Source organism: Erithacus rubecula (assembly GCF_903797595.1).
Source record: "Erithacus rubecula genome assembly, chromosome: 28".
Taxonomy (NCBI): Eukaryota; Metazoa; Chordata; class Aves; order Passeriformes; family Muscicapidae; genus Erithacus; species Erithacus rubecula.
In genome coordinates, this window is record NC_136680.1 from 5,216,086 (window position 1) to 5,233,191 (window position 17,106).

A 17,106-nucleotide genomic window follows, 5' to 3' on the forward strand; every position below is an offset into this window, starting at 1 on the left:
GGAGGACTGGAACTGAGCCCCTGTGCTGTTGTTAATTTTCATAGACTTTGTTGATTTTGTTTGTATTGCTAGATATATTAGTAAAGAACTGTTATTCCTACTCCTATTTCTTTGCCTGAGAGTCCCTTAATTTCAAAATTATAATAATTGGAGGGAGGGGAGTTTCTTAGCAGATGCCTGTCCTTCAAACCAAGACACATTTTGGCGCCCAACGTGGGGCCTGAGGGCATTGAGAGAAGGGTAAAAAAGGATTAACTGTTCTTGAGTTACCTCAGTTTTGTGTTAGGTGGCACCCTGCTGTCCAGCTCACTCTGGTTCGGGCTCCATGTGGTCACAGCTATATCTCTCCCATTTGCAAACCCTTATTTGAAATGGGTCCCATCACTAAGGTTACTGTGGCTATTATCCAGTTCATTTTGTGGGTTGATCAGGTGAGGAATTAATGGATTTTTAGCTTCTTCTGGAAGGCAGCCACATGGATCCAGAGCTATCACCCTCTAATTGTGTGGTTTTGGGGTTTCTTCAGTAATGGTATTACTGTGAGGAAGTGACAGCAGAGGAAATTTTCTTCCAACACATCACCCAGTTTTTTAAGTCCACCTTACCAGTTTTCAAGAAGTTCAAATCCGCTGTAAATGCTAATGATATCATACAGTGGCTGGTGTTGCTGATAGGCCTGTTCTATTTAGCATTCAGAGTTAAGGGGAGATTGACTTGGATAATGACCCTGATACCTACCCCAGGAAATAGGAATGCTGCCCCGGAGCCTGCCCCTGCCCCAGAGACTAGGGATGCTGTCCCAAAACTTGACCCTGCCCCACAGCCCACCTCAGAAAGGAACCGCCCAGATTGAGTGGGGGTTCTAGTGAAGGAGATAAGCCAGATGCTGAAAGAGTACCTTTCCCCAACTGGTGAAAGCCCCCCCAACCATCACCCCAGTCCCCAGCCCTCCACAGCTCCCTGGGACCTGTCCTGCCCCCACCTCTGGTACCTGAGCACAGGGAGAAGGAGTCTGAAGCCGAAAAGGATTGGAACTGAGTTCCTGTGCTGTTTGCTGTTAATTTTCATAGCTGTTGTTTTAGTTTGCTTTGTTAGATATATTAGTAAAGAACTGTTATTCCTACTTCCATATCTTTGCCTGAGAGTCCCTTAATTTCAAAATTATAATAATTGGAGGGAGGGGAGTTTCTAAGCAAATACATGTCTTTCAAACCAAAACAGGAGACACTGATTATGAGACACATGACAACCAAGTCCCAAAACTTTTGTTTCCTTCTTAATATGCACCACAGTTTTAAATGTCCACAGTCTGTAATTCCAGTTTTCCAAATTGATGTTGATAGTATTTTTCAAGTACTACATTGAAGCTAAGACAGGCCTCAACGGCTTTTGTTATGTTCCAGGTTGCTGAAGGATTTTTAAAAGCATAAAGAAGGTAAAGATTTAAGAGACCCAAAGTATTAATTGTTTGCAGGTGTATTAGCAAACCTGTCTGTTTAATCATTTAATAAGTCATTCTCTTGCTGCACAACCTGCACAGACCTGAACCCATGCACGACCTTGCCTCAGACTCCACTGGCCATCAGCCTTCCTGCCTCTCCCAAGCTGCTGAACCTCCAGGTGAAGGTTGGGGGACAACGTCCCTTCCACCATAAGCAAAGAGCAGGTCTAAGACCTGAGACCACCTGATGGAAGTGAATAGGCACAAATCTATGAAACCTGATTAGATGCATCCCAAGGTCTTGAGGATTGATGTAGTCACCAAGCCAGTCTCCATCCTACTTGAAAATAATGGTCAGGTGAAGTCTCAGTGATTGGAAAAAGGAAAACTTCAATCTTATTTTTAAAAATGTGTCATGCTTTTAAGCCCAGCTGGAAATTCAGCTTTACACATCTGCTACCCTCTTTTCACCCCCTCCCATAAGAGAGAAACAAAAGTCAGAGTCAAGAGCAACTTAGTGGAAACAGTAATGTAATAAGAAAACAAACAGTAACAGCAGCAATTTAAATAACAAAAGTATAAAAAAAAGACAGGGATTTACATTCAAAATAGTGCTCAGTGACCACCCAACCAACCCAGCAGGTGCTGCGTGGTTCTGAGACAATGAAGAAAATTACCCCTGGGCCAGCCACATGCACCTTTCCCTGCTTCCTTCTCAGAAATGAGAATCCCTCACTTCCACACCACCTCCCCTGATGTGATGTGGATGGTACAGAATAACAACCTGGGCATGCCTACACAGCTCCAGGCTCAGAGCCCCCATGGCTGCTGCAAGAACATTAACTCTGTCCTGGCCCCTGGAGCTGTGTTACTGTCACCTCTGTGCCTGGGAAACTGCTACAAGTTTGGGAGCCCGTGCACAACAAACTCAAGAGATGCTCAGAATTGCAAAGCAAATTAATTTTATTAGTCACACTAGCATTTAATATGTAGTGAGCCCTGGATTCTAGAGAACTGCTGAAGAGAAGGAGATGGAGCCTGGGTGGAGCAGGAGGGGAGGAGGGCAGGGCACCCTCAGGGTGTCCCCTGGATGACAACAGTGCATCTCCACCACAGGACCACACTCACATCTCCTCCTCAGAAGCAGCCAGTTTCAACATCATCTCACATGGGGCCAGTGTATAAGAGAAGATCATACCAGCCCATGGTACCACCTCCATGCCAACAACGGCTTTATTCCACATTATTCCCCTTTCATAGCTTGAATCCCCCACCAGGTGCCTGATACAGAGTTTCATTTCTGAAGGTTAAAGTCTCACTAACAATAAAGTCTTCTACATTATAGTCTGTATATCAACATACACAACAGCAGACCACATCTGGCAGGCCTTAGACACACCTTTGATCCCTGACACAGGAGGGACTGGAGCAGACAGTCAAGGAAGCAAGACTAAGGCACATGCAAGACAAGGAGCTGTCCCAGGACAGCCAGCACAGCTTCACCAAGGGCAACTCGTGCCTGATCACTTTGGTGGCCTTCTATGATGGAGTTACTGCAACAATTGACAAGGGAAGATGACCAATATTTTCTACCCAGACTTCTGTAAAGCCTGTGACATGGTCCCACGTGGCATCCTTATCTCCTAACTGGGGAGACAGGGATTTGAAGAGAGGACTATTTGGTGGTATTGTGGTTTAAGAATGGTATTCTCCAGTTTAGTTCTCCTAACACCATGCACTGCTTCCCCTCCACCCATTCCAATTGGAGGATCAAAATACAAAGATAATGGGTTGAGATAAAAACAATTTACTGGAAACAGCAATGAGATAATAAAACTAACATTAACAGCAACAATAATATTAACAAAGGTACAATAAAAATAAATTATTGACATGGAAAGCCCCCCCACCCACCTAAAAACAATACCAGACTATTCTGTCCACTATGTTTTCTCAGCTGGAAAGGATCCCTTCTCCCTGGACAAGACACAAACAGTGTTCCTTTTGTGTCAAATAACATCTGGACTTTAGCCACATCCCCTCTTGGCTACTGCAAAAAATTAACCTTTTGGTGTCTTAAAACAGGATAGGTGGCTAAGAAATTGGCTGCAGTCCACAGCCAGAGATATGTGGTCTGTTGAGAATTGAAGTAAGTTTACTTATAGAATATTAGAAATTAAATGTGTAGGTTGAAGTTTCATTGTAACTTGCTTACAGTTTAGCATGAGTGGGCCCTGCCCAAAGCTTGGCATTTAAGTGAGCTGTAAATGAACTCCATATAACATGAACAGCTGAACAGGAGAGGAGACAGAGATCTGGACTTCTTCAGATAAGAGCAGGGACCCTGGAGGGCCCCAAGGTTACCCCAGGTTGGAAGAGAAAAGTAGTTAATGGTCTGCCCACATGGACATGGAGAAAGAATCCAATGAGGTGTTAGAAGACCCCAGATCATAAATTGCCATGTGACCAAGAGGCATATACAGAGTGTGTGAAGAGTGTGGGATAAAATCACACAGACTGGGAGCAGATAAAGGTCCAGGGCTTGTGCTGCTCGGGGTCCCTCTTTGGAGGCCCAGCTCAAGCTGAAATAAACTGGCTGCCTCATAAGCTTCTCAGAACAGAAGGCTCTGGGGTGACCTCAAACTGCAGCCTTTCAGCACTTAAAGGGAGTTTGTAAGAAGGGGGAGAGTGACTTTTTACACAGACAGATAGTGATAATACAAGTGGGAATGGTTTTAAACTAAAAGAGAAGAGATTTAGATAATGCTGAGTCATTAGGAGGAAATTCTTCCATATGAGAGTGATGAGGCCCTGGCACAGGTTGCCCAGAGAATCTGAGGCTGCCCCATCTCTGGAAGTGTTCAAGACCAGGTGGTGTAGGGCTTGGAGAAACCTGGTCTAATGGAAACTCTCTCTGTCCATGGCATGGGATGGAATGAGATGGGCTTTAAGGTCCCTATTAATTCCAACATGTCTGTGATTCTATGACTATACACTTCCAGATTTAGGGTCTTTCTTTTGTGGTCTTGTGCAGACCCTTCTTAAAACGTCAATAGGTTGAAATGCTGAGGTTGGGTGCTACAACACAAAGTACTAAAGCAGGTACACATTCAGAGATGCTAAACAGAGAGCAGAGAACACAGTGAATTGTATAAGCATAGCCAAAACCACAGAAGTTCAATTTTTCAGTAAGAAATTGTGAAAAAATCGAGTGCTTGCTCCCCCATCTAGTGGTTATACTCAGAAGGAAGAATGTTCCAGTAAATATAAGCTGCTAGTCTCTGGAGTCTGGTGCTATGTGCATGCACTTAGATCAAACCCATGAATGTGGTCTTATGTGTTTTTACACATTGATCCTACTCCTTCTACCTACACAGCTCATTTCAGAGAAAAAGTGAAAGAAATCAAATATATCACAAAAGCATAGAAAGGTATAGGTAGGGCAAGACATTTTGAAGCAAATGCTTGACACATTTTGAAACAAGACATGCTTGAAACAAAGCTGTCTGCAAAGTTATATTAGGTTACTCAGTCAAATTTGATCCAGTTAAATTTGAAACTCTCCAAGTGAATAAACCACCACAGTCCATATACCAGTCTTATTCCATGAGCCCGGGAAAGCACTTGAAAGAAACAAAGTCCTAGCAAAAAAAGATGCTCCCAAGTCCTGCCAGGGAATGGGAGTGCATGTCCCCCTTTTGCACACTGTGATGTCAGTAGAGGAAAATGCTGTTTGCATTGCAGCTCTTGGGTTGTGCCAAGAACAGGCTCAAACTGCCAGGCTCTCTCAGCAATGTAGGGTGGTGAATGAGATTTCTAAACTTTTTAGTTCAGGCCTTGAATAGCTCTAATTATTGACAGTTTTGCTCATGTTTTCAGGATCTAGAGCCCTGGGCCAGTGTGCCTGGAGAGTCACAGCTCGGGAGCAGCACTGACATTGCAAGTTAATTAGAGAAGTGAAACTCAGACTGTGAATGCTTCTAAGGCATTTCTTTGTATTTGTGAGTGGACTTAGTTGCTCTTGCACAGATGCAGTTTGCTAGAAGCAAGCCACAACTTATAAAAACCCAGCTTGCTTCCTCTGAGAAAAAAACATCTGGAGGGTGGCTTTAATGACCCTCCCATAGTGTCTTCAGCTCTTTCTTTTTGACCAATTCCTTCAGTCCCTCATATCAAACAATCCCTGTTCCTTTGCTCTCAGGGCCTCATAAGCCTCCTTCATGTTATCCCAGATAGTAGTGGGGGCTGGAGATCCCACCACAGCCAGGGAGGAGGGCTATGCCATGGCCTAAGGAGCCCAGGCTGCTCTTTTGAGCAGCCCTTAAGTGATGCCTGGATGACCAGAGCTGTGCACCAGGGACATCATTCGAGTTTTGGAGTTTCACTCAGGTGGGCTGCTGGTTACATGTAAAGCATTTAACAGAAAAAAACTTCTCTGTCAGTGGTGCCTTGGCCCATGCTGTTATAAGATCTGCAGTAGAAATTCCTGGAAATGCTGAGTAAGCCCCCAAATAGCCTCTTTTCTAAAGCCAGATTGAGTTCTGTAGTGTTTTGAGCATGTGAGTAACTTCACTCATTAATCAATTCATTCATAGGACATATTGATCATTCCACTTCAGCAAGCATTTTACCCTGTGAATTTTCCCACTGAAATAACTGTAAATCCTTGCAGATAAGGTTACTAAAAGGAACTGAAGTTAATTACTACCTGAAAGCCTTCTGAAACTGCACCAGATGCCAGAGAAAAGACAAGTTGTAGGCTGTGTAGCTGGTTGATTCCTCAAGATGGTCTCTTTCCTTCCAGTTGGAGAAAGATTGATGGCTCTCTTTCCTCAGAGAAAAAAAATACGATTCAGTCCTCACAAAGGAGGAAACAAATGCTTCATAAAAATTCACCTACTGAGTTAAAACATCTGAAAACATTAATGGTGGCAACCAACATCACTGTTATGTTGTTAAAGACCCTCAGACATGGGGTGTGTGGTCACACTGATTACTTTAGGGTTCAGATTACATGCAACTATTAGTTTCCAGGGATGAACCACTGTCTTCACATTGCATGTTGCCTGAAAACAGATTAACAGATGTATTTTCTTTATGGTTACAATTTCCAGCAAATAAATGTTTGAAAACAAGGGGCTTGGCCGCTGCTCAGTCACCCTCGTTAATATTGCAGTTTCTGCCTCGGGATCACGAAGATCAAGAAGTGTAAGCTGCCACAAGAGGGAGTGGGACCTTAAAGTATTCTGCCGTGGATCTGTAAGACCCACAGAAATGGTCTGGCAGCTGGGAAAGCATGTGATGTCAGTCAGTTGAGTGTGACAAATCCATGCTGCTGTAGAAAATGAAGCCCTATTCTTCTTCAGGTTGCTTGTCCTTGCCAGCTCCCCCCATGCTGTAAGGAATGAGTTGAGAAGTAACTTCATCAGTTCAAAAACAAGTTAAAATATAGGTTTCAACTGATTCAGCTCCAGAAGAACCTAACTTACACATAGCCCTGGATATATTTCACAATTGATAATAATTACTGTACTGCTGAAAATCATAGAGGTGTGGGCAGAATGGGCCTCTGGAGGCCTCAGGTACAACTTTCTGCTTGATGCAGGTCTGTCACCAGAGGCAGACAAGGTAGCACATTAACTGACCTACATGGTGTGAGCATCTAGAAACTGCCTTCTTGTCCAGGACACTGACTGAGAGACAGAGCTGGAAATGAGACAGTGATTACCAGTGGTGCTGTCTTCACCCTGGAGCCTCTGTTTCTTTTCTTGCTGATGAATGCTTGTGACTATGGATCAAAATGACACTGTCATGCATGGAACAACTATGAATGCTCCAGGGTCTGAGTCCATTCAAATGACACAAGTAGAAAGTCTGCAGAGTGGTTGGTTTAGGCTGGGTTTTTCTTTTTTTGTGAGGTGATGGCTTTTTGCTTTTGTGGGAATTTTTGTTTGTTTATTAATTAGTTTTTTTTTGTTTGGTTGTTTTTTGTGTGGGTTTTTTTGTGGTGCTGTTCTTTGGTTTTGTTTTTTGGTTTGTTTTTGCGTTGGGGTTTTTTTTTTTTTTTTGAGAGCTCAGCTATGGAAAATATTTAATTTGTCAAAGTCATAGTGACTTTTAGGCCATGTCCCTTTAGAAATACTGACCTAACAATAGTACTAATCAGAAAGTATGGCATTTATAGTATCTTAATGGCATGCACCCAAAATAGATTCTAGTTATATCAGCAAGTTGACAAGCTCATAGGGTACAGATAACTCTTGTAATTAATTTCTAAAAGTCACAAGAACTGTGAAGTTGGTGTGGGTGGAGTTTAATTTTTATTGAAATAATAAATTGCTAGAATCAAATTTATTCTGATATTAGTACAGATTTACTTGAAGGTAAACTAAATCACAATCAGAAACCTCCCAACGCTGTTTTATCCTGTTAGGATAAAACTGTTAATTTTCCTCTCTTACATTAATGATTCTGAGAAGTATGGTCTCTAATTAGAACATGAATAGAGAACATACTGTGACCTGCTGATTCTTAAGTGTAGTGTAACTTTCTGAGGTACATTCTTTCTAAAGAACTCCCCTTAAATGGGTCACATCACTCACTATGCTGGTACCACATACTCATAAGAGAAGCACAGGGCAGTAATCTCTATAATTGAAGTTGTGCAACATTTTCACAATAAATGCATGCTCACAGTTTCTTATAGGTTTAACAGGTTTTAATGCTCTAAAGTGAAATTTTCTGTAATGGATATCTGTATCAGAATAAGTACTTAAAGTAAAAATGTAATCATTGTTTCTTAGACATATAAGTAATTACTCTGCCTCACTTTTCAAAAATAGTGTTTGACTCAGTTTGTAGGACATGTCTGCTCTGGGAAAGGAATTTAATTCCATAAAGACTGGAGCTAAGTCAGCCATGCTGTATATCCCTGAAAATTACAGTTCTCGTGTGAATAGAAACATGCTAATTCTTTTGGTTAAATTTTCTGCAAATTGTCTGCACCAAATGTTTTCCAGGGAAAAGACACAGACAAGGTTTAGAACTACACACAGACTCAGGCTGCCATGTGGACATCATGCAGCTGCCAGCACTAATGTCCAGCCCTGTAAGCTCATACACAAAGTAAAAAAAAAAAAAAAAAAATCATACAAAGCTATTCCAAGTCTCAGGTCGTGTTCAGAGGATACACTAAAATCAGCTTTAAGTCAGCTGGGATCAAATGAAAAATGCTGCAGCTCCAGATATGTATGGCTGGAGCTCCACTCTCAGGGAAAATGGGGATGCCTTGTTCAGGACCACATAGCTTATTGACTAGTGGCAAGTTTATTTAAGCCAGGGAAGCATGACAGGAAATCTCAGGTGAAAAGCAACAGTCTTAATAGTATTTTTCTTCTTCCTAGGTAGCTGGAGAGTGAGAGGTTAAACAGAGCCTCTTGCTGCTTAAAGTGCCTCCTGGAATGCAGATGTGGCCTTCACTGATCTCCAGGACCCTCTAAAGTTGGAATGTGTCTGCTCAGCCAGCTTTCAGCCCCCTCCCACACAGCCTTGCACTCATGTGAGCTGAGAGGTCTCAAGAGATTTTGACTTGATCCTGTCTCTGAATCCTGTCTCAAAGCTCAAAGACCTTCCTCGGTGGAAAGTAAGAGTAGGAAAGCTTTTGAAGTGCCTTGGCAGTGTCAAGTCTAGTTGGCCTTTGGCTTTCCTAATACCAACTCTGCAGGCTGAAGAAGTATTCCTATTTTGCAGTTCAGTAGTCTGTCCTTGCTTCCATCTTGTGTACAGTTTTTTTTTTTTGTGTTCATTCACAAATTCTATGTTTACAAAGTTTATCTCCCAACACATTTACTTTTCTGATTGATGGGACAGACTGTTTTTGTGCTTGGAGGAAGTCCTTAACAAGCTGCCAGCTCTTTTGAGCTCCTTTGTTCCTCAGAGCTAACTCTTACAGAATCTCACTTCACTTAAATAACCCAAAGTCATTCTCTTGAAGCAGCTGCAGTCTGACATTTATCTTTGTCACTCCCCTCAGAACCTTGAATGCCACAATTTCATTGTTGTTACACTCAAAATGACCACTGATTATCATATCACCAGACGTTCCTCTCTTGGTCATGAGTACCAGATACAGTTGTGTGTCCTGCTGAACTAGATGGCCTATCTAGCAAGTTTTAAGTGGTAAGAATTTGTCCCTAACATGCTTTAGAAAACATCTGGATTTCTTGTGCCCACTGTCTTGCAGATTCAACTGATAATGCAGCTTGCACTAGCAATCCTAAAACTCCAAAGAGTATTGCCTGATCCACTGAGGCATTCCATCATATGGAATGAAGATGAAGATCGACATTTATTTAGAGATAGGTACTCTGTATTTAAAGATGGGTGCCCTGTGTGGTGTGGTCAACATGCTGGAAGGAGGGGACACCATACAGAATGGCCTGGAGAAGTTGAGAGATGGGATGATGAAATTCTGCAAGGTCAAGTGCAACTCCTGCACCTGTCAGGGCAATCCCAAGCACAAACACAGGCTGAGGGGAGAATGGAGTGAGAAAAGTCCTGGGGAGAAGGGACTTGTGGGTGCAGGTGGAAAAGAAGCTCAACATGCCCCAGCCACAGGCACTGGCATCCCTCAGAAACCCCTCTTGTGCTGGGCTGAGCTCCCTGGGCAGCAGGGGAGGGAGGGGGGATTCTGCCCCATTCAGGTGAGACCCCACCTGCAGAACTGCCCCAGCCCTGGGGAACAGCAGGAGGAGCTGCTGGAGCCAGTGCAGAGGAGACCACAGAGATGCTCTGAGGGCTGGAGCCCCTCTGCTCTGGGGCCAGGCTGGGAGACCTGGGGGTGCTCACCTGGAGAAGAGAAGGCTCTGAAGTCACCTTAGAGCCTGTTCCAGGGGCTGAAGGGGCTCCAAGAGAGCTGGAGAGGAATTTTGGACAGGAATCTAGATTAACAGGACAAATGGGAATGACTTCCCACTGCCAGAGGGCAGGGTTAGGTGGGATATTGGGAACAAATTCTTGGCTGGTAGACTGGTGAAGCCTTGGCACAGGTTGTCCAGAGGAGATGTGGCTGACCCATCCCTGGGTGTTCAAGGGCCAGGTTGGATGTGGCTTGCAGCAACCTGGTCTAGAGCAACGTGTCCCTGTCTATGGCAAGGAGGGGAATGAGATGGGCTTTAAGGTTCTTTGGAACCCAACCCATTCTGTGATGATTATTTCTTCTAAATTAGTGCCATTCATTTATTCTTACCAGGTTTTGTCAGTGCTACTGTTATATTCCTGATGGACAATTCTCCTAGCAGGTAAACCAGATGGTTTCAATGCATGGTACTTGCAAAAGGAATCAGGAACCCGGCCCTTGAATCTTGACTTATGGTAGTACAATAGCTTGTGAGGGATACAGCCAAATGATGGGCACTGTGCATGCTGCTGTTAAATGAGCCCTGAAGCAATCACTAGGGCTGAGAATCATGAACTGCTCAGTTTCTACCTCCTGCACCAGCTGCTGTTGACCAATGCATAGAGATTGAGACCATGCAGTCAGGGGAGCTCTAGTGCACTGAACAAAGCAGACAAAATATGGGGCCCCATCAAGAGAATGAGGGCACTAGCATGGTTACACACTGTACTCTTTGGACTGACCCTCTCTGACCATAGAACACTCTGGTGCAGTTACATTTTGAGCAGTGTGGACTTCTGTAGAACTAGATGTCACAAAGAACGGCAAACACAGATGTATGGGATGGAGAAGCATCCTCCCAAAAACTGGAGTTTGAGTCTTTAGTCTGGAGAAAAGGCTGGCAAGGTAAGATGCATGACCAAAGTGAATGGCATGAAGCTGTGCCATGGGAGGTTTAGGTTGGGTATTAGGCAAAGGCTCTCCCAGAGGGTGGTCAGTGCTCCCCACGGCACTGGTCAGACCCAAGGCTGCCAGAGTGTTTGGACGATGCTCTCAGGAGTGGGATTGCTGGGCTGTTCCCTGCAAGGCCAGGAACTGGACTTGATGAGTCCACTCAGGATATTCGATGAGTCTACGTTCAGGCTGACAGCATCCCAGAGGGAGTCGTGTCCCAGAGCACGCTCTGCACGGGCGCTGCTGGCCCCTAACCGGGCAGCGGGAGCGGCGCTAGGTCCAGCTCCTGGCCTGCCCGCCCGGGCTCTGCTGCCACGGGAGGCGTGGAGAGCAAGGCGGCAGAGGGACGGAGATCCGCGTGCAACCGGCTCCGCTCCCACAGCCGCGGTATACACGATGAGCGGGCCGCAGGGAGCGATCGGGCCAATGGGGACCCCGTAACGACCGCCCGCTCGGAGCTGCGGAACCGAGCGGGCACCGAGCGGGCACCGAGCGGGTACTGACCGTGCACCGAGCGGGCACCGCCAGCCCGCCAGGCCGGCCCCGCCCACTGCGCACGCGCAGCGCAGTCCCGGAGCGGCCGTAAGTCGGGGCGTGCGCGGCGCGCGGGGCCCGCGGTGAGCGGCGCCGTCCGGCCGCGCGATGCATTGTGGGCGCGGCTGAGGAAGTAAAATGGCGGACCTGGCGAACGAAGGTAGGCGGGAGTTGCAGGCGTCGTTACCCCGGCCCACGGCGGCCCCGTGCTGCCGTGGGCCTGGCCTGGCCTAGTCTGGCCTGGAGCGGCCCGGCTCTGGCCAGGCTCTGCGATCCGAGTTGAGGGGCGCGTCCGGGAGCGCCACCTCCCTGCGGCCGTCCCGGTCCCAGTGGGGCGAGCGGCTGGACAAAGGGATCGCCGCGGCCGGGCCACCGCGCCGTCCGCGAGGCGGGGACGGACGAAGCCAGGCTGGAGCCTTTGTCCTTAGCTGCCTCCCGCGGGTCGGCTCCGCGCCCGTGATGCGGCGGCTCCCGGGGCGGTGGCCGCCGGCCGGTCGGTGCTCCCCGGGCGCGGGCAGCAGGCCCGGCGCTGGGCACGGGCCCTGGAGCGCGGCGGCGAGCTCTGCGACTCGGCCCCGGCTCTCAGCAGCTTTGTGCCCTGCCTTTCCCAGTTGCTTTTTAAAGTTGTTGTCCACAGCTTTCGCACCGCTGGAAATCTTTCCTTTGCTTACACTCATGTCAATAATGTTTTTAGTTAAAGGATTCATAGCAGGGCTGTGTACAATAAGGCGGGGTGCCATAATAGATGCATTGTGTTTTTTTGAGCTGAGAACATCAGAGGTCCGCTAGTAAAGTGGCTTCATTTTTTTTTTTCTGAAGAGCGTTAGGAGAAGCTGGGCTGCAGTGCTGCAGTATTTGGATGTTCTGCCCTAAGGTGTGTACAGTGGTGTTTGAAGTGGCAGTGGGTACCTATATTTTGCCTTTATGAATGACAGATGTCTCTCTGTTTTGGTAAAAGCCAGTTTGCCCTGCTGTTTTCTGTTTCTCATCATTCCTCTCAGTTAATGGAAGAGGGAAAGAAATGCCTAGAGGGATTGAAAGTATGTGTGAGGCCCCTTCTTTCAGGGCTGTTTCTTACTTTTGAACTCTGTGTGAGTGGCAATTGCTGTTCTGATGTTCTGATATTAGTGTTGTACAACAGGAAGCAAATAAATATTACAGGTGCAACCTTTGAAGATGAAACCTTCAAGCAGCTAGCAATGCAATTGCACTTAAGCTAACGAACCCTGTGATGCAGCATGTCTTGGGCTGTTGGCTTCCAGACTCAAGATGAGTTGTCAGCACCCGAGGAGGCATGATAAGTGTCTCAAGAATAGTTTGTGAGAAACTTAATGTCAATATTTAATTTATATTATACCATTATAATGATCTTATAATAAATTTTAATGGGTTCTTTTGTTCTCCTAGAACCAGAAGCTTGGCAATAGTTATCTTAAGTCATGCAGGCTCTTCACTTTACTTCCCCTTTCTGCTGAGGAACATTGAGCTCAACAGTTTACCAATATTTATTACATCTTTTGATGATGACTTGTCGTGTATTTCTATCTCTACTTCTGTTTCTGCAGAGTCTTATAGACTGTCCAGGATGGCAAGGGGGAGTGTGATCCCATCTTCATGACCCTTTTCTGCCTCCAGAGACTTACCTCACCTGTAAACATCTTTGTCTTTAGTTTATATGCACCTGTCTTTGCACAATTGTCACCTTAATCATCTGCTCTTCTGTTTCTTGCCATAAGAATGTGATAAAATCTTTCCTCAGATGAAGCAAGATCAGCTTGCTTTGGAGCTGTTGTCTCCTCATTCTAATATTGGCTGTTGCTAGTTTTGTTCCCTTCAGTTCCATTTTTGAGGTGTATGTTTTTTGTACAACAGTGGAAATACATTCACTTCCCCAAATTAGCATCTTTCTGCTGAAACTCTGAGAATTCTGTAATCTTTCTACTTGGCTTATATGCAGTCATGGCAAGGATCTTCTCAGGTGCCTGTTTTCTCCTTATTCTTAAACACATCAATTAGTTTTATTTTTTCATTGTTTAGGTGAATGCTTTACTTCCTTGTGTCCAGGTAATTTCACCTAAATATGTGAAGTAACTCTTTTGGTTGTGATAATTCTTTAACCTTCTGCTTAGTATTGGTCTTCTGTTGTTTTTAGCATTTGATAACTCAGTGTTCATGTTCTCAAAAAAGTGTGATTTCAGCAAAGTTCTGAGTGTTCCTTAATCTTGATTGATCTGTACAACAGTGCTGTCTCAACTGTACTTCGTTGTGAGGTGCAAAGCTAATTATTCTTTGACAAAAAGTAGACAGAAGTACCTAGAAAGAGGCTTCAGTCATTCTTGAAGACTATTTTTGCTTGGTCTGTTTAAACAGTAGCTTTTATTGTCTATTCATGCAGGTGAAACTCAAGATTTTTACCTGTTTGTTAACAAACATTTTCCTGGCCTTGAAAAGTGCAGAATTTCATGCTGCCTGGGTCTGCTAATCTTACTAATGCAAAGCTCTTTTAACCTGTAGCTTTTACATAACACCCGTCTTTCAATTCATTGGTTTCTGTTTCTGTTTCCAATAGTATATTACCTATCTTTCCCTTCTAGATTCTAATGTCTCTGTTAGATTACTGAATATCTTAAATCACTGCTGAGTTGTCAGTGCTGCCTCCAAGTAACCATTTTACCAATGTGCTTTGCAATTTTGAACTATTTTAATGGATGATCTTTCTGTGTTGCATTTCTTCAAATAATTACTTCACTCTTTCATTCTTACTGTTCCTCAAATCTTTTCCATCTACTTGTCTTTCATTTGCTTCTAGTGAGTAGGTGAAACTGCTCTCCTGCCTCTTAATATTGGAGTGATGACAACTGTATCTTGATAGGACAAGGGGGTCCTCTACTGCGTAGAAGGGGCCTAAAAGATGAGATAGTGCCACTTCCCAAACACTTTTGTACTATGAAATTTCCTAGCAACAAATCCTGGTCTTGGCATTGCCTGTTGTGGTGAGAGATGAGCTGATAAGTGTGGAGCTAATGAAGAGGAGGAGAGAGTAACTTCTCTGTAACTTTGTGAAGTTTGATTCACTTCTCTGCAAAGATTCAGTGACATTGACAAAGGTTTTTTTGGGGACTGTCATCGTGAGGGTGATTATTGAAACCCAGGATTTTGGACTGTTAAGCATGATTGTTATTGGTACTAATGTATAAAGCAGATACTGAATGTTCTTAAAACGTTTTTGAAGTCATTGGTACTTCACTGCCATGTGTGTGAAGTGTCAGTTTTAAGACAATCCAGCTAGAATACTAAAGAGAACTAGCACCTTCCTGTTGGTCCAGAATATTTATGGGAACCTGAATGCTTTTCTCGTTAATTTGCAGCTGATACACAACAAGTAATTTGCTTGTCTATAACTTACTCCTGAAGCTTCACTTTTAAAACAACAGGATCCCCTTGTGTGGGGAATTAATTACTTTATTTTTTCAGTGGCTGAAAGGAGATATAAAATTTTAGCCCTGAGAAAAATTTCTGAGTGTGTTCACATTTCCCTTTCAAGAGGTGTCTGCAATTTACTTGACTTTATGAAATAGCTGAGCATAAGGTTCACAATCATAACAGGTTTACTGTATGTAACTGCTGTAAGTGAATTAGAGGCTAGAGAGCAGTAATGTAGGAAGGAACCTGGCAAGTTGGATCTCAGTCAGCAGTGCCCTGGAACCAGGAGGACCAGCCATGTCCTGGGGGGCATCAGGCCAGCTGGGTGAGGGAGGGGATTATGTCTCTTTGCTTTGCACTGCAGCAGCCTCACCTTGAGTTCTGGAGGTAGTTTTGGGCACCAGAGTATAGAAAAGGCATTAAGCTAATAGAGAGTGTCCAAAGAAGGGCCACAAGCATGGGGAAGGGTCTAGAGGGGAAGCTGTATGAGGAGCTGCTGAGGACACCTGGTTTGTTGAGCCTGGAGAAGGGGAGACTGAGGGGAGACCTCAATGCAGTCTTCAGCCTCCTCAGGAGGGGCAAGTACCAGTCTCTACACTCTTGTGACCAATGACAGAGCTTGAGGAAACAGCATGAAGCTGAGCCAGGGGAGGTTTAGCTTGGATATCAGGAGAAGGTTTTCCACAGAGAGGAGGTCGAGCACATAAGGCTTCTTGGGGCAGTGGTCATGGCACCAAGCCAGAGTTCAGGAAGTGTTTGAACAATGCTCTGTCACATGGTGGCCTTTTTGGGGTGCCAACGGTGCAGGGCCAGGAGTTGGACTCAGCGTTCCTAATGTATCCCTTCCAATTCAGCATATTTTATGGTTTTATGAAATGCACAAAAGGTGAGCAAACTGTAGTTCCTTTCAGACTAATCAGTATTATTGCTTTACAAGACTTGTAAGATGCTGACATCGCTTCTGTGCTCTTTCTGTGGTGGGGGAGAGAGGTTGGACTGTTGCCCTGATTGTTTGTTCTTGTCTCATGGTAGCTTTTGGGCAGAAGAATGTCTGCTATTACTTTGATGGAAAGTATGGTATTCACCATATTCATCATGCAGAATCTAGAAACAAGATTTCTCTTTTCCCCTCATGGTGACTTCAGATGGATTTGTATGTGTGAAGTTATGCAGACTGACATATCCTAATAATTCACACCCAGACAACATAAAGATCTATTTAATTGACAAGACAGACCTATCTAAATGCTTTAATACCTCTTGTTAACACTTGGAGTTCTTTATTTAATTTTATCTACATTTTAAAGTAATTGGCCTGCCTCATGGCTTTCTTTTTCCTCTCATATGAAAATAAGCTACTTTTTTTCCTAACTTGTGACATTTGCAGAAGTATTTCTTGTCCCCATGTCAGTTCTGTTCATGGTGACATCACTTGTGAGGTTTGGCCGTAAATTACCCAGTTTGAAAGAATGTTTCTCATTCTTTCTGATGTGAGGTATGGCTGGGTTTTGCTTGCAGAGGTCTTTCTGCAGATCAGCTCTTAGTGGCAGCTTGCTCTTTGTTTTGAGTCTATTGTTAGGTATTGAAAGAGAATCTTGTTATCAACACCTTTTGAATTTTATAGTGCTGCAAATTGTCTGTATCTCTTCATATGCTACAGTTTGCATGATTATTCTGTTCTTCATAACTTAAATGGTGAATAAATCCCCAAGAACATTTTTTTGTGGCCTGCTATGTTCCAAAAAGCATAACTAAACCTAACTTTGAACTTTATTTTCTTGACTCTTAGAAAAGTGTTTCACTAGTGATAAATTACCACTTTTGAGTATTTTCAGTCAGTTAACAGCCTAATTGCTCT

General features: G+C 44.4%; 1 protein-coding gene across 6 annotated transcripts in view; it reads left to right on the forward strand.

Moving 5' to 3' along the window:
- Positions 1–11,839: 11,839 nt before the first annotated feature.
- RANBP3 (RAN binding protein 3) overlaps positions 11,840–17,106 on the forward strand; it is a 57,066-nt gene continuing 51,799 nt past the window's right edge. For 4 of the 6 annotated variants that reach the window (XR_013776936.1, XM_079328088.1, XM_079328090.1 and 1 more), the window contains exon 1: positions 11,841–11,985. Coding sequence is in view for 5 of the 6 variants with exons in the window: in XM_079328088.1 (XP_079184214.1) it covers positions 11,964–11,985 (22 nt within the window). In the remaining variant the exon portion in view is untranslated. Of the gene's footprint in view, positions 11,986–17,106 lie in introns of all 6 variants that reach the window. The other 2 variants (XM_079328092.1, XM_079328091.1) reach the window with 2 other exon arrangements.